Genomic DNA, 18,927 nt, shown 5'->3' with positions numbered 1-18,927 from the left:
CTGAAATTATTTCAACCTTTTATAAACACATTTCCTGAACCACAGATTGCATCCCAAGTATCTTACTTGTCAAAGTTAGGGATTAACTCTCTCTCTTACTCTTTTCAATAGCTATTTAATTATTTTACGCAAAATAAAAGCATCAGTAAGAGAGAATAATTCAGTGTGGACTTGAATTTGCGTCTTCCAGTAGCAGAACCACCCAGTCCCTCAGCTGGCAGGTAATTCTGAGCCTCATTCAATCCTTTCCATTCCTTTTCCATATAAAACACAAAAATTGGAGAAGCAGGTAAAGCCTCACAAGCAGAGCTGTTCCACCACTCCCTGGCAAATGAGATACCCCTGTTCACACCATCATTTCTTTATGGTAAGGAGAACACAGTCCATGTGAGTGATTACAAACATCCACTGACACTGCGTAGCCTGCTTAAGGTACTCTGAATTCAACTCTCCTCAGATTAGGGAAGAAAAGAGTAAATATGATTTCACACATCACACATTAACCGTTCTAGTCTCCGCACTAGTGACTAAAAGGATCAGAAATAATTTTGTGGACCTAGACTTTAATTTCCTCTGTTTTTTCTTCAGTCTCCTAAAGAAAGATTTCTGCCTCAGGCCAAGTGCAACGCTTCACCTCTACAGGTACAAAATTTATTTTGGTAAGAAAATGAGAGAAAAAATAGTTATACTCAATCCATTTCTTTAATGTGAAAAACTTGTGTGTTTTCTTCTTCAGCAAGCTATAGAAAAAAAATTCCATTTTTTTCCAACGCATTTAGCCAGGAAACGGCAATAAACCACTCCCTAGCAGTTATTCTAGAATTAAGGCTACAATTGCATTTGGGGTGCAATGGATTGATCAGCCAATACACATGTATACACAAAGAAATGCACATGCACACATAACACATGCACATAAATAAAACTTTGCTTCTTTTCTAGTCCTGACAAAAATGACCTTCATGGTCCAGAAGTTCCAAGGGCCTTGGAGATCTCATCTCCAACTGAAGCAATGGCAGAGGAGGCTGCGAAGTGGCTCGACAGAGCTGGAGCATCCATGTTCGTCCAGGAGCTTCCCAGAACCCATGGATGCTGTTATTGAGCTATTAATGAGCAAGCAAAGCCTGTCCCTGAAAACCACCTTGTACCTGAAGATCAGAAGGCAGCATCAACATTTAAGGGAGCCCAAGGAAACAGAGAGTAGCAAGTCTCAAATGTATCCAAGCCAGAGGGGTAGAAGCTGTAAGAAGGAACCAAGTTAGCGTACATATAGATAAGTATGATGTATTGGGGAAAAGTCTGTGTAGTTTTGTGAAAGACTGTTGTAACAAATGTCCTAGAAGACATAAAGGGACATGTGGACAAGAGAAATGCAATTGGCACAATCTACTTAAATTTCCAAGTGAAATGAGGCCATGTATTCGTGTTTCTTAAAGGAAAGATAACTCCTGTGAGACAGGAAGGAGGATTCGAAGGCCTCATCCAAAGGCTAAGGAACTACTTACAGGGCAAGGAAAAGAGGGTAAAAATGGTCCTCAGAGAAAGAATTTCAGTAGTGGCAGGCAGAAAGGGCCTGCATTAGAGCCTGAACTATTCAACATATTCAGAAATGATCAAAAAGATAAGGTAGTTAGTGAGAGAACAAGATCTTTGGTATATAATTACTCAGAGTACTACAGACAAAAATCAGACCTAAAGTTACTGAATGGTACAATAAAATAGTAAATGAAATTCAGTGTAGAGAAATGTAAAGCAACAGACAGAAGAAAACAATCTTAACTTTGTATACAAAATGATCGCCTCTGAATTATTATTACACAGTAATGAGACACTTATAACACTTCTATGAAGTTATCATCTCAATGGTCTGTAGTGGTTACAAAGGCAACCCAAATGTTAGGCAAGGAATACAGCACATCATACCACCACTTCCCTCCTTTCAAAAATGGTTTAGAAGAGTTAGGGAAGATACAAAGAAAAACACATAGCAAAGACATGGAGTCTCTACAAGAGTGACAATTAGACAGATTCGGACTTGTCAAACTGGACGAGTGAAGACAGAGGAGGGTTATGATGCACATTTACTATGAAGGTGGACAGGAAATGATTGTTTGTTGCTGGTTCAAAAAAAAAAAACCAAAAAGAAAGTATTTCTCCACACAGTGTATAGCTAAGTTTTGAGAATCCTTTCCACAGGACCCCCTAGCTCTCAAGTTTCCATTAAGTTAAAAAAAAAAAAACAAAACACCACTGTGTCAACAAAGTTGTTTGGCAGCACAATGACAAACACCAGACTTCTCTTTCCAAGGTTCATTTTTTTGCTGCACCATTTCTATACTCATCTTACCAACCATGCAGTTCCGCACTGTGCTCTTCTCCACAGCCTTAACTGTCTGGTCCTCACTATGCCTTTCCTGCCCATGCAAAAATGCTGAAAAGCTTTACTACTCATTTCAGCATTCCCGCTAAATGCATCTGGCATTAGACAGTGACAAAAAGATTTATTTAAACACCAAACTAATCCTTCGTTGTCCTAGCCAAATTCAAAAGCATTATTTTTACTCGTGTTTTAAAGTTTCTATCTACCTAGTGTCACAGAATGAAAAACACGTGTCTTCAGACTCATCTGGACATCCACAACACTACTGCAAGTTTGAGAAAGCTTAAAGCACACACGAGGATGCACTGGTCTCCACAGTTCATGCAATCCAATCACCATCAAACACACACTAAAGCAATCTGAAACACTTATAATCAAGGCAGACCTTTTCAGTACTGTTGGCCAACTGCTGGTCCACGTTTCAGCTTGCACAGATTTATTCCTGTTTCAGTATTTTGAGATAAAAGCAGCACCAAAAATGAGACTCCTCCCTGCCAATCCTTCTCCTAACAAACCGAATCAAAAAATGAAACAATTTTTCAATCACCAATCTCAAACCTAAAACTAGATTAAAAAAAAAATTATCTAGTTATACCATTAGTAAAGCACAACATTGATGATATACTCATGAAAAGAATACCTTACAGAAAGGAATAAACTGAAAGCTGGCATATCAAGTAATGATACATTAATGCTTGCCTTAAACACATTTCTCATATGCAACGCTTGATATTTTATGTAAGTATGGTATTAGTTATACTTCACTAGCTGAAGAGCAGATGCCAGGCATGATAAAAGATTGTTTCACAGAAACAAGAAGCCCATCCAAAAACGGGGGAAAGAAAACCCCCACTGTTATTTCCCAGAACACTAGTCAAAGAAAATGTTCCTGGTTAACAGCATCACTAGTTTCACAAACATAAATAGCTAATGAGGCAAGTTTCCTGAATTTTATTTAGACATCTTAATAGGTAGGTTTTGGTGCAGGAAGCTAGTATTTGAAATTGAATCAAAATATACACAAAGTCAGGTGAATGAGTTGCCTACCATCATTTGCCTAACGTATTTTAAACAGTTCTTTCATTATGTCTTGTAGAATATAATTTCATTAATCAATGAATGCAAGAAATTTTATTTTGAAAACAGAAGCCTACAGTGCATCTAACCTATCCGTAACAATAAAGTATATTTTAGAACAAGGCCTAATTCAATATTTTAGATTCTAATATGACAATTATTACATTAATATCACCAGTTAAATAGAATAGCAATAAGCTATTAAGATAATTATATGAATCACTACAGGATTGTGAAATGGGAAGCACATGGAGCTTCAGCTGTATTTGAAATGATGAGAATTTTAAGTACAGTATTTTATGCATGCAAATAAAATGTTTTGAATATATTTGGCACTAGTCAGGTACCAAAGGGTTGTGTACTACTATTAAAATGAAATAAACAGAACTCACTAGATTGTAAAGCTGGAGCTGTGAAAAACATGCTTGCATACTAGAGGAAAAAAAAATCATATTCAAATAAACAAGAAATATTTTTAAAATTAAGAAGGTATACAAAATCTGGGATAAATATTATTACTGAAAATTGTAGGAAAAGTATCTAAAGTAGATTTGCAAGCCTTGTACTAGCTAGTTTATCATAGCTGAGATTTCCCTCTACTAAAAACAAGGAGTTTTTTTTAAACACCAAATTAAAAAAAAAATTTCTTCATGAAAGGCGTTTAATGTAACAACTTCCAACTTGAAAAAAACATAAAGCTCTTGAACCACAGCTCGGTATTTATTTCAGTTGCTCTCCAATGCACCTGTGCACCTCTATGAAAAAGGACATATGTCGTCTCCTCCTCCTGCATGTCAAGGGACTTTTGTCTTCCCTGCTGCACCCCAAGTGGCCTATAGATGTTAGAAAAGGCAATGGAAACATTGTTGGAAAGCAGTATTTCAGACTAACAGAAGCAGTACTTCTGGGAAGTAACAAACCGTGACTCCAGTTTTCTTTCCACTCGTACCATGGTACATAACAAGGTAGCCTAATCCCGGCAGCTTTGAGGGCCAGAGCTATATTCTGGGGTCATTCCAACCACCTCCCAGGCCCAGTTCTCCAGCTCTGACGGGAGCCCTGAATGCACAAGCTGAGCTGCACCTCCAGCCCCACCTGCCACCTCACATGCAGACTCAGCAACCACAACTCATGGCATAGGAGACATGCAGCTGCTAGAGAAGACACTACCCAAAAATTGCTGCTGTTTCCTTTGGGAAAAGCCAAGAGTCAATGGACAAGAATCAACTTTATGAGCCAGCTTAGAGTGAAAAATTTAGTACAAGGAGAGTAAGAAGTTCCTAAACTTGTAATATGCTTTGCAAGAAATTGCCAAATGATAACATATTAGAAATTGCAACAGTCAGAAAATTAACTAAACCCAAAATGTTTAGACAACTGCTAAAGGTCATTGTCAACGAGCAGGGCTATATGCAGACAAGACTTCTACAGACTTGAAATGGAATTTAAAGTATTTGGTAGTGACTAGTCCAAATGTTAATTACCTTCTGTAACACATCCAGAGTAAACCTGTACTACCAAAAACCACACACCCCACCCTCAGAAATCCCACCACATCTTCCTTGCCTGATCACATGCACGACAAAAAAAGAGAGAACAGAAAGAAGAGACTTGCTTTTAACACTTCTTTGCTTTTGAATACAGTGAAGAAACAATGACTTCTTATTTGGGCCTTTGGCAAATTCAAATTCCACTTCAAACTTCCTTTCTTTACAGTGCATCAGAATTTGATATAAAGAAGTATTTGTTCTTGCTGATCTTCTACTCACCAAAACAATTCCAAACAGTGAATTCAAAAAGCTCTTAATTCTGTTTTGGACTTTATCTAGGAATAGGACCATGAAGTTTTTTTTAAAAATTAGTTTTAAAAACATTACTTCTCTAAGATGGAAGACATCCGCCTTATTCTGCCCAAGTAAGACATGCTATGGAAAACTTCAAGCCAAATATTCCTAATTTTGACAGATTTTTACAGGTTATGATGGAAAATTTTCACTATACCTTTCCCCTGCCCCCCACTATCACAACCCCCATCCCTCCACCAGTGAAGCAGCTGGAAGCATGATGCACTAAACGCAGCCCTGTAAATTATAGTATGTAGGAGATTAAACTTAAGCCTAATGCTACAGTTAACCTTCAACAGCTGAGTTCTATTAATGGACACTCCTTAAAAGAAATCCTTATTGGTTACTATTTAAAACTACATCTCTATTAAAATCTGGACTGAAAGAAATTACAAGTGATATGTATCTCCCATCAATGCCGTGACAACACCACCCAGTTCAAGTATGTACTGCGTCATTTACCACAATTTATATGAAGTTAAAAAAAAATACAAAAGGGTTCACTAATGAAATACTATTAATGAATACACTATGCAAAAGAGATAAGAGGAACTATGTGTAAACTAGAACAATACACTTCCAGTGCACTGGAAAGCCCAGCCCCATTATTAGTCTTTCAATCCATTTCCTGTGCCGATTTATTTAAGATCAGCATTGTAAAATTACAGCACAGCCAAGGCACTGTAAAGGCACAACTTAATAGAAAAAATTAGGGAAAAGACAATTAATCAACGTTTTATTTCCAGACTTTTCAGTTTCATACATACATCTAGAAATAGGTAAGGGGGGCAAAGGGGAAGGTGACTATGCTTAATAGCAACTGCATACATGTGTAGCACTCTGTTCACTGCCGAACATTTTCTTCTTTTGAATACTCACTGCTCCCCAATGCACAATCCTCTGAGATTCAACGCTGCCAAAATGTTAGTTTCTCATTCAAAGAATCTTTTGAATGAAGAAATTTTCAATTATTGACACATCAACCTAGGGTGCATTTTCGAAGTGCAGAAGTTATCTATGGGAAGTTGTCAGCTTCCTACTCACACTAGTCATTGACCTTGTAACTCTTTCTGTATCATATCTATTTCTTTATCTGAACCTCTCTGGTTTAGGCTCTGTCTCTAATGATGAATTAGTAACAACAAAGAAGAAAACCGCTTAAGCGGTGGGATGATAGTAGAAAATATTAAAAAAGCCAACCCTATCAAGTATTGTGCTGCTTGTTTGTAAGCAAGCAGGTCAGCAGGTCTGAACACAGCTCCACTTTTAATTCACTCAACTAGACTAAGAAAAGAAAACACAACAAACTCCTTCCAGTCTTGAGCAGATCTCAGCAACCTGCAAGGTGAAGACATGTTAAACTTACTGTTGCTCTGAGCATCAGCTGCACATTTTTCAGTCCCTATCACAGTCCATCCCTTGGATCTGGGTGTTACTCTCCACATTCAGGTTTACTTTGTCCGACACATCTCCAATGCAAAAAGCATGCACTTGTCTTGTTTTAGCCTGGGTTGCAATGCACCTGGTAGTTAGGACATTTTCCTCTCCTAGGAGGTGAAAGATAACAGCTCCTAGGTGGTAAGGCTACTAAATCCAAATCTCCTGCTTCCTGGACAAGTAATTACAGAGAAGGTGGGATTTTTTTTTTTGTTTTTCTTGAATGAACATGGCCTTGTCAATGTATCTTTCACTGAGCTCTCTCCAGAGCACATATGAAAAAGAGCAGCTGTTTGCAGTCCTGGATGAGTACAGTAGCCAATATTGAGGTGTGGTGGGTTGACCTGGGCTGGATGCCAGGTGCCCACCAAGCCACTCTACCACTGCCCTCCTCAGCAGGACGTGGGGAGCAGTGGCGGGGGACAAAATAAGATGGAAAAAACTCGCAGGTCAAGATAAAGGCAGATTAATAAAAGCAAAAGCTGCACATGGAAGCAAAGGAAAACAAGAGATTTATTCTTTACTTCCTATCAGCAGTCGATGTCCAGCCCCTTCCCGGAAAGCAGGGCTTCAGTAGCAGCTGCGCTGCAAGACGACGCTGTAATAACGAATGCCCCCCTCCCCCTCCTCCTTTCTTTGAGCTTTTATTGCTGAGCAGACATCATGTGGTATAGAATATCCCTTTGGTACCAGTTTGGGTCAGCTGTCCTGGCTATGTTCCTTCTTTCCAAGACCGTACCCACTTCCAGCCTACCGGTGAGGGGTGAATGTTGGAGAAACAGCCCTGATGCTGTGCCAGCACTGCTCAGCACTAGCCAAAACCCTGGTGTGTTGCCAACACCCTTCTAGCTACCAAGACACAGCCCAGCACTATGAGGGCTGCTATGGGGAAAATTAACTCCATCTCAGCCAGACCCAATATACGAGGTGACCAACACTACCACGCATATGAGCGGCTACGAAGGATTTTTATTTATTACTTATTTGAACCAAGTATTAAAATGGCAATTGAGTATCTTTTATGCATCTAACCACTTTTCTAAATCTGGCCAGAGTCTATCAGCAGTTAGGATATAGAGCCGGTCGTTCCAAAGAGTAAACAAAGCCAGATTTTGCATTTCTGTACCTATTCAGAGTTTCAAGAATTGTTCTGACAGTCTAAAAATATGGCACTCCAAGAATATGTAGGGGAAAAGATGAATTCAAAGGAGTGTTGTTTTATGTTTTGCCTCTACAAGGGTAATAATCGCTCTACCTGGATTGTCCACGCAGCCATGTACTATTTAAGTTCTATGGGAATGGTGCAAAAGTTGGCTTGTGGCCACAGTTTCACGGCAACTGCTGTTATGCTGGGCTTGGAGAACTTGCAATGACATGGACATGACAGACATAACCTGCTTGTACCTTTGCAGGAACTACAGCTTAGAGTTTCATTGCAGTCAGGAGACAGAGGGTTATGCCACTGGTTGTACCCTGGTCTTGAGAACAAGATTTCTGATAGAAGGACTGTAAAGCTAAAGGAAATTTTTTGTATGCTTTCAGCTACTAGTGGTTTCCAATTTAAACTAATGGAAATGAAAGTTACAGATGAAATCAGTGTCTCCTAGGCAATTACACACGTAAAAATGTACAAATACCCATAAAACATTCAATTCCCTCTCACTCCACCCCCACCAAAGAAAAAGAAAACTGGGATTCATATCAGCCTAGCTGCTACTGTTTCCATATTTAACAAAAAGCAGGAGGGACAAGAGTAATTTTCATTATTTTAATTCTTTTACGCAGTGAAACCTAACCATGTGACAACCAGGAAGTTATTCAATCAATAATGATATCATATAACAAGTTTTGACAAGGCTGTGAAAAAAGAAAATAGCAGTAACAGAAGGAGAATCGCTCAAAATGCCATTGTCCTTGAAGGGCACAAGAGCACTCCCCTGATAAAAGGTCAAATGCAATGGATAAAATATTAACAATTACAAAACCCCAAACAGCTTGTATTTGATAAAAAACAAGGCACTGAATAATTGAAAAAAAAATCAAACCAGAGTAATCCATCAAATGTGACAGTGATACCCATATCAAAATCCTTATGTAAAAAAAGATGTCTGCTAGTAATGTCTCAGCTCACGTTAAGAAAGCAAATCATTCTTATTCATACTGTAAGCTCAGCCTTCTTGTCTTTTAATTGTGGTTCATTAAATTGTAACGCACAACTAGTACAATGTAAAACAGCTAGTCTGAGTAATTCAAAATATATAACCTCTTTTAGGAAAACAATTGTGATATGGAAAATAATTTATTTATATTCTTCAGCACTCCATTACTTTCTAGCTTGATTTTCTTTTAAATGATGCTTGTATAGACAAACAGAAGCATAAAAAGGAAATATCCTTTTCCAACTTTCATGAGGACATGAGTATGTCAACCCAAGGATTTATAACTCAGAAGTAATGAAAATCAAGGGTAATTTTTTTCTTTTTTAAGGAATAAGAAGTTCTACTTTTTAATTAGAAGCCTGTTAGAATAACCTTAGAGACAGGCAGGATAGATAGCAATGAGCCTCCAATAAGGGAATTAGCAAAAGAGATCTTCATGGTCATTTCTCCTTGACAAAGCAAAATTGTTCTCCTCTGTATGCTACAACTTCATCAAATGGGGATCTTAACTATTCAGTTCATTAAGATACCCTCCACAGTTTTGGAAATTGTTCCAGAGTATGTTTGGAAACTTTCTTCCATGGTTATACTGCAGTTATTGTTTAACCAAGCTGCATTATTTAGCTTGGCTAATTCACCTTTTCCCCCAACTTTACTTTTAACGCTTTCCCGTCATTAATTTATTTCCTCATATTAAAAGAAAAAGTCAAGATGTTTTGACAAGCCCTTTATGTGTACACTGCTTGCTCTTCACTGTGCGCCAGAGCTACCTTTAGAAGAGATTTTCCTTTCAACAGGAAAAAAACAAAGTTCACAAGCCTTTTATTGTATGGAACTTAAAAAAAAAAACAAACCACAAAACAAAAACAAACTAGAACTGTATCTGATGCTCTTTAGTCTAGTAAAGGACAATGCAGTATAAGAATATTAAGCTTTACTCTCTCTGGGGCCACAGGAAAACAGAAACGTCTCCTAGGAAGTGGTATGGGTCCCACCTTAACAAGCAACAGACTGTCACAGAATTGGAGTTAACAGAAATCATATGGACAGAGCTCAGCATAGACTATCACCCTAAAAATCTTCTAGAAAACAGTTACATTGGTGAAAAAAACCCAAACAAACAGCAAGAACGTTATGGTACTTCAGGGATACTAAAACACTACTTTTCTGGTGTCCCAAGAAGTGCTCTATATCTTCACTGAGGTCAGCATTTGAGAACAAAGTCTCCAAACTAAAATTCCCCCCCTGCCAAGTACACTTAGAAATGCTACAGGCTGTATAACTAGACTCACTTGTCATTTCAAACTGCTTCATGGAGAAATAAATACAACTACATGTCCACACATTTAAAAAAAAATAAATCTAAGATATTGTACCACTGCAACAAGTTACTCAAACGAACTGGCTTCAGAAGCAAACAACACTATTTCAGCCCTATTGTTGATGACATTATGATATACTATTTTCTAAGTGCACTATAATACTGAATGACTTAAAAAAATTATTTGATTTCTATAGTTTATCTAGCAGCCTATAACAGCAAGTCTCTCTTTCAGTTGGGCATATACCATATGTACATGAACAGTTTAATCCTTACAAATGGATATAAATGTTTATCCCACAGATACAAGGATGTGGAACTGCTCTTAAAAATAATTCAGTATTTCTCTGACATACAGGCTAGAACATATCTACTTTGCAACACTGAGCTTTATGCTGTGTTTATTACAAAGACTCTCAAGTCCAGCAAGCTAGTCTGCTAGTTAGATCTCTTCTTTTACCTTCCTGATTTCTACTGGTCTAAGGTTGTATGATGCATCGCCTCACATTAAAAAAGCCTGAAGCGCAACCAAGTTTTTCTCTTTTTCTGCTTGATATTACAGGACTCACACCCTTAAAAGTTAAATAACAACATCTGCCTCTATAGTCTTCATAACTTCCCAATGCCATCAAGGATGGCTGCCACATGTCTGAAATTAGAGACAAAGGAAACAGTGGGTCTTCTTATGTTCTGGAGAAAGGCAAATGCCAGCAACAGCTCAAGAGAAGTGTTACAAAAACATTCGCTAAACTAAGCGCTCTAGTGCTGCTTCAAAGCCAAGATCTTCAAGTCACAATGCAGGGAACCTAGAAACATAAAGCACATGTCTGGCATGGACCTAAATCCTTAATGAGAGAATATGGACTGGATTTTACCAGAGCTATTAGTAACAAACCACACTTTGGGTGAGATTCGAGGACAGGTCCCTACAAGTCCTTGTCACTAGCAATAAAGACTCCCTGTGACACAGCCTTCAAGAGCCAAAAAAACCCAGTAGTGGCTTCTAATGCTTCCTTATTCCATTGTCTTTATTACAACTTCAAAGCTGCAATTCAAGACATGTAAAATACTGCACTTTATGGTAAATATAATAGCCTACAATATCTCAAAGTCTACTGACAGGTGTGTTCAGTATCACTGAATAATGAATTTACAGGTATACTGCTGCATGGCCTAACTAATTAAACAAATTCTGATCCAAACTGATCGTGTCCAACAGGTGATAAAACTCTAAACAAAACTTCACAGAAGAGCCCAGGGCAGCCAGAACCAATGTCTCAAAGGAGGCCTTCTCCTGACCTTTCTCAATGGACTACTGATACCATAACATATCCGGCAAGAGATTATTCAGCCACAAGCAGCTCACGGTTGATCTGTTCTCTAATGCAAGATTTTTATCATTTTCTCACCAGACAATGCAACTACAAATCAATTAGTAAGATCCATGTGAAGCTCTTCTTTAGATCTTACTCATTTCTTATTAGCTCAATTGTTCAGTGTAACAGGATTTCTATAATGAAAATGAAGGAAAAAGAATTGTATAAATAATGGCATAATGGAGAAAAGAGAAGAAGAAAAAAAGAGGACAGTGACTCACAGAATCTTTGCAGTTTACAGGCAACACACTAACAATGATGGTAACTCGTTACTTCCAAAGAGCTCAAAAAGTTCCTTCTAACATGGATTACTTTACTCTCATCTAGAAGAAACATCATTCTATATGCCTCCTACATGAAAACAGGACAAACTTTCATACTGCTCCTCAAACCAGAAGGTCATGTCCAGGAAACAGCACAGCTCTGGAAGGCTATAGCAAGGTGTTACATAGGTTCTTCTGTTCTGTCGTGGATCATTTATTAATGCACCACTTCAATGTTTATGGTACCCACTGTACCTATGACCATATGTAGAGAAGCTTTTCTGCCACTGAAAGAACCATAAGATACCTGAAGGTGGGCAGGAAGAAACCACGTAAGACTAAGGGAAAGAAACAACTTTTGAAAAAAATAGCAGGACGGCTTGTTGAAACACTGAAATTAACATCAGCCCCCACCATTAAATTATTAAGCCCTTCTCCCAGTATACTAATACTTTCAGACCTTTTCTTATTCACTGGATACAAATGCTATACTCCACTATCACCATTTTTTCACAGTTACTTCAATCTGGGCTAAAAGTAGTGATGAGTCGTACAACTGCCTTTCAACATGAACGCAACTGCTCCTGGTTGGTTGTTAGCAGTCCATCCATACAAACCCAAGGTAATATTTTTGTAATATCTCTTTAAAAGTAAATAAACTTTTCGATATTATATTTGGTTCAGCCCACTTACATTTTCCCTTTACCGAGTTGCTTTGCTGTCAGGATAACTGAAAGGGGCACAGGATTTGTGGGTCTTTTTTTTTTTTTTCATAATGTATTTAATTGATTACATCCTCAGTACTAGCTACCTTTCATTATTATGCAATCACCTTCAAATTAATTTGATTAAACTGAAGTTGATTAAACCTCATGTAAAGCTAACCATCCCAGTCACATTTTGCAACCCTTTATGAAAAACAAAACACCACAGAAACAAACCACTGGATAAGTAATAAATAAAACAGACTTTGGGATGAAGTTTCAGAGAATATTTGACAGTAGCTTGTTAATAGCAAAATTTTATAATTAAAGTAGTTCTGCTTACATATAATCAACATAAAAATTGCCATCTTGCTATTGTCATACTAATTGAGAAATAAGTATCTGCACAGTTCTGCAGCTTCTCAGATTAACATTTTTCAAGTGAATCTTAACAAATGTGACTCAACATGCCAATTATGTAAAAAATTAAATGCTACGATAGATACAAAAATAAATCCTATACACACCTATGCATAAATCCCATCAGAAAACAATCCATAACATCCAACTTCCAGATAACACAGATCAGTATCACAGCCCTCACTTTGCAGCTTTGATAAAAGACAATCCAATGTTATGTCATAATAGTTTTAGCCTAGCTAGTATCTAACAGGATTTATTTGTTGTAATAGGTTAATTTAGTATAACAAGTTCAACTTGAAAAGCCCAGCTACTAGAAGAACTAACTGAACTTCCTCTAAAGGAAATATGCTTATTTGAAGGCATCACTGGTATTTTCTGTGGAAAGAACACAAAATAACCAGAGAAGTATATTTGCAATGCCGCTGTCATGATTGTATGCAATGATTCTTAAGAGAACCATACGCCAGTTTGGCACTGTAATTCAGGAAAGAAAACATTCACTTACCGCAGTGTGACTGGAAAACCTGTGGCTTGACTACCTGATTGCAGATATTGCACACTACAAGATAGAAATCATCATGAGCTGGATAATGGCCAAATAAGTGCATATCTGTGGGAAAGTTAAAAATATATACAAGAATTAGAAATTATGCTTTGAATATATATTAAGAAAAAAATTGAAAATACTGTAGGGCCACTACTGTTATATTAATTTATACAAAGCAAATTTATACACTGCTCCATAAGAGCTTCTTACTATGTTAAAGAGATTTTTTTTTTTTCCTTCTTCTGGGTTTCAAGGTCCTATACTCACGTTGTAGTCTCATCCCTCAGTCTGAGTCAGAACACAGGCAGCAACACCTTTGTCTTAACACTCACTGCCAAGAAGTGGAATAAGCATTTCTGTACTGGTCAACTGTTGAAACAGTCTCTTACAATCTCTGCCTAAAGATCCTTCTAGAAAACACGGTGCATGGGTTATGCTACTCTAAGTTCCTACAGATTGCTAGAGAAGGCCTCCTGCTTAAAAGCTAGTTATAGTAACCAAGGTCAAGGATCCTACACCTTAAAATACTGTCAGGAATGTCATCCTTGTTTTGAACCAAATGTCATGACATGAAATTTCTGATTCTGTGCGAACATCCCTCCTACTTCAAACGCCCTGGTGTTTGTTTCCCTAACAAAAACTCTGGGAAGAGGCAAAGATAGTTAATGAGGTATTTCCCAGTGACGGCATGAGGAACTTCATGAAATCAAAAGATGGATACAGTCAGACGATGACAAGCACTTGTCCCTCTCAGCTGAAACACATAATGCAATACAAGCATTCTTAAGCCATTACAAACACAGAGTAAAATGGGCTTAAATTACTACCAAAGGCTTCAGACGTCTAACATTACGAGTGAGGTAACTTGTTACACTCTGCATTGCTATAACTTAAGAACAAGCACACATACTCATCCACCGCAGCTCAGCTTAGAGGGCAGAAACTCCAGTCACTTTTGTGCATTTCGGTGTGATCTTGTCACCACGCCCAGTGTTGTTAACGAAGGTGTTGCTGCATTAGTAATCCCGTGCCACGTACCAGCTGCACAGACCGCACTACCGCTCAGAACAGGACAGTGACATCTTTATTTAAAGATGTCGTAAAATGGCATTCCAGTGTTATTCAACAGCATCCAAAATCTGTTACAGAACTTGCAAATGCAGCTTCTGACTCAGACTGAAATATCAACCTAGTGCCTTTTAAACAGAAGAAAAATGGGAAGACCCTCAGTGAAGACAAACATGCGCAACAGCAAGCGTGATTGATAAACATCAACAACTAAATACTACTTCTCCAATAAGTCGTATTTTTCTTTAAAAATAGCGGTTTCTTTCAAAAAGTGACTCAAGCAGGTACCTTATTCCATTAGTTCTTAACCAAAGCAAACATTTTGGCCCTAGAACTATTTTTATAAGCAATTCTGCCCTGGCCTGTACCACTGTGCAAGTAACATCACTGCTTACGATGGCAGTACTTGGCGTAATGAAGTGCAAAGTCTGTCCACTCCCTGAACCACCCCCAGAAGAACAGGGCATCCCGCTCATGGTAATTCAGGCAGTATCACAAGTAGATCCAAACAGGCTTGTTCAAGCATCCTTGGGCACAAACCAACACCACTGACCCACAGGTATTTCACAGTCTAATACGATGTGAATCGTTCCGTTATCCCCTGAAAACCAAAAGCCTCCCTCCGTGTTACTGCTCGCACCAGGCTATGAAATCCAGCCGAAAGGTTAACCAATCATGACCCCTTTGCAGTGCTACTCTCGGACTAACGAAGCCTTTAAATGCATTACAGCCAGATGAATGCAGTCAACACGTTCAATTTAAAAGAACGGCAGCGGTGAGGTATAAACTCGTTTGGTAATTTCTTGGTGTAGTTAGTGTTAGTACTGATGAAGCCAAAACTGCACAGTTAGAGTAAATCAAATCCTCCCTACTAGTAAAACAAACAAAGAAAACCCTAAGCAGGAACTACAACTGGCCTGTTTATTTCTTGATTTAATGTGATAAGTGATCTTAAAAATCACTTTACATTGGCAATTCTTAGCCAAGGATATTTTTGATCAGAACCTACAGATTTCCACTAACAGCATTGTAAACTGTACAGAAAGGAGTATTTCTCCCATGTATAATTTGGCACAAGGTTTCAGCTCACAAACATGTATTTGATTACTATTATGAAATATTTCAAAAATGGTTAAAACATCTCAACAACTTAAAACATTTTTTTCTGTTGTTTGAATGGTCCAGTGACAATCTTGATGTGAAAACATATAGACTTTGCCCTTTACTAAGACAAAAGTTAAAATTTTTTTCCATTTTAAATTCCCTAAGCCCATTTAACCTTCACAGCTCTGTATCCTAGCCTTTAAAATATACCCAGTTCCGAGGCGTATGAAGTCTGGCTGGGTCAGAATCTGAGCTTTTATGAAGTCTGGCTGCAGGGAGTAACTTATAAAAACATAATAAAAACATTAATACTGGAGAAATCTATGCAAGGACACAGACAGAGTAAGAAATCAGGTTAGTTCACAGGATCACAAAATCATCTGTGTTTTCACCAGACACTGTCAAGGAGACAGAGCAGTGAAGGAAAAGTTCCGACACCTGTGAGCTCACTGCATAACCCTGGCAAACAGCACTGCATCTATCGGGGAAATAGCACCATTTGAGTTTTTATGATACTGAGGTGGCAAAAGTTGCAAAGAAGATGCAAAGAAACTGCACAGACATGTAGGAGAATGCACCAAAATGCTGCTGTGAGAAACACAGCATGAAAACGCTGCACAGATGCAGAGTAAGCGACATCCTGAAGCAGCGCTTTGGAAGTTTTTTCATTTTGCAGATGCCTAGAAATAGCCCAGTGGAGGTGCAAGCGTCTGTTGTAAATGTGAGTCATCTGATATGAAGCTGAAGTTACTAGGTACCTGTCAAAAGTCCACTTAAATAAATCCAAGAAACTCAAGACCACAAGACCACAGGTTGGAAATCGGAAACAGGAATCACACTACACAAGTAAGTTGTTATTATTGAATCAGAATAGCTAAAAAATGTAAATGAAACACTATCTTTCAGACTGGATTCCTTAAAAACTCACTATGGTGGAGTTTGTAAGAGAGGAAAATTCATTAAGTTCAAACAGGTTCAACTAATTCTATTCATCGAAGTCAACAAGATTAGCACAAATCAGTTTTCATGATTAAACTCATGATTTGTAAGCACACACAGAGTACATATAAATTACTTTTATTTAAAACTGTAGAGAGCATTAATGTTGTCTCACCAGAAGTTCCAACTGGGGACTGACTTTACTAGGCGTGATAATATTACAAATGCAATCCAGATTAGAGAATTTACAATGAAGAAAGCAAGGAAAGTTTGAAATGAAAAAAAAAGCAGAAAATATTAACAACTATATATGTTTTTATACATGTTTTCCTGTTTTTAATAAGAACAGTTCAATCCTACCATGTCCGACTCAAAGCAACCAGGGCTGAAGGGTTATTCTGGACACTGTTATCGTTCTTAGTTCAGATTACAGCCATTTGACAATCTAGACATTGTACATGCAGCAAAAAAGACAATGGCCTCTCCAGACCAAAATTTATCTTCTGAAGGCAACTATCACACCTCCCTGCCTGCTTAGTCGGAAGCAATGGTGGTAAGCCTTTCCGGAAAAGTTAATTTTGGAGAAGAAAACGGCGCTCTCTAAAGTTAGCTCAGGAAAGATGTCTTCATGGAAAAAGGTAAGGCCACTGAAGAAGACAGCAGGTAAATTGGTGAATAAGGTGAGCGACTATCAAGCAGTACTGAAAAATTATCAAAGTACAAAAAGAATGGGGGACAGAAGAGCAACTGCAAAGAGTATTTATTTTCTACCAAAACTTGATTTCCCCTTAAAAGGGAAACAAAGTGACCAAGGTCTGCATGACTTCTCCCAGCCCGGCATGCCAATCTCTACCAGAGCCTGTGATCTGTTTGTTCCCTATGTGCAAATACAGAAAGAGCTGCCCAGACCTTCTGGTAAGTAAAAACAGTCCATGGCCCCCATCACAGTTACCTCATTTTACTAAGAAGATGCTTTCAGTAGATCCAAAGCAGGCTGTTGATGGCAAGAAAGAACAGACAACTTATTTTCCAGTACCCAGACGCTTTGTGGAACTGCTGTCTACATGTACCCCACTCCCTGCAGTACTGAATCATCGTCCCCTCAAAATGAAGTCTTTTGTCCAGCCACGTCTGCTGATACCGTACACCAACAAAAGCCTTGCTTGAAAATGAGCTATTCGACTAAAAGGATGTGAGTGTCCCATACCATGTGAAAAACATGCAAGGTAGGTGGAAATCAGAGACAGCGAGTGCTGACTGGAGGAAATACGACTTTCCTAGATTAAAATCTTAAACCAAATAGTACTTTGTGTATACTTTTCTATGGTGCTTGGAAAATAAATGTAACTTCTGCTTATAGTTTTTATATTACTAACATTTGCAAATAAAAAGACAGCTGTAGCCGTATGAGACAGTTTTGTAAGACACCAGCTTGGCAAACTGTGCATTAAAAACAAAAATACCATAGAAACAAAAGAAAATGTTGCTTCTGCAAATATTGGCACAAACACAAAAATGCAGGTGTCAGATACGACTTTTTATCTTCTCCAATAACACACACAAAGGAATTATTTTTAGTAACAATCAAAGCCAGATGACTTATATGAAGTTCCTTCTCTATTATTATATAAATCATAATCATTTACATCCAACTGTAAAATAAAACGCAAGCTAGAAATAATCTAAAACATTCTTCCACTGCAGAATTAAAGTTGTTGAACAGTAAGACCTCACAATATTGCGTGGGAAATTAAATTTTTAATCATGATCTTTTGCTATAAATTATACACAGTTTACATACTCTGTTATATATCAGTTGCTCCACTAAATATTAACACAAAGTCTGTTTTGAAAAATATTAGGGCTGTTTATATGTAAAGAGAGAGGAGAGGGAGGAGGGGAGAAAGAAAGACTATTCAAGACACACTAAGAAAAGCTAGAAAAAAAGGCAACGGAAAAAATGGCAATGGACAAAACCAAATCCATGTGGTTTCTCCAGCTCCTGTAGATACAGGTTTTTAAACTCTGTGTCTAAAAATGTGCTCAAGATTTCCCTCTTGTTCCACAGAAGTGAAAAAATCCGTCCATCATTCAAAAATTGGGGAATGCACAAAATCTTTCAATGCGTTAGATTACTTTCACATTTGAGATTACTTAAAAAACAAAGTAATTTGAATGGTGAATTGAAGGTTGAAACTGAAACAATAAAAAGACATCTTCAGGGTATTACTGAGACAGCAGTTAAACATGCTTGCATAGACAGGACAGTCTTATCTTAGAAATAA

The 18,927-nt window shown here is 37.9% G+C and overlaps 1 protein-coding gene across 1 annotated transcript in view; it reads right to left on the bottom strand.

Annotated features, from left to right (window-relative positions):
- Positions 1–18,927, bottom strand: part of LOC104624755 (ataxin-7-like protein 1) — a gene marked incomplete at both ends in the record, with an annotated part of 82,741 nt that overhangs the window by 29,630 nt on the left and 34,184 nt on the right. Inside the window, one exon of the mRNA XM_010292202.1 lies at positions 13,490–13,594. Within this exon, the coding sequence (XP_010290504.1) occupies positions 13,490–13,594 (105 nt within the window). The remainder of the gene's footprint in view (positions 1–13,489; positions 13,595–18,927) is intronic.

Source organism: Phaethon lepturus, unplaced genomic scaffold (genome assembly GCF_000687285.1).
Source record: "Phaethon lepturus isolate BGI_N335 unplaced genomic scaffold, ASM68728v1 scaffold10788, whole genome shotgun sequence".
Taxonomy (NCBI): Eukaryota; Metazoa; Chordata; class Aves; order Phaethontiformes; family Phaethontidae; genus Phaethon; species Phaethon lepturus.
Note: the sequence above shows the minus strand (reverse complement) of the source record. Positions and strands in the feature narration are given on the sequence as shown.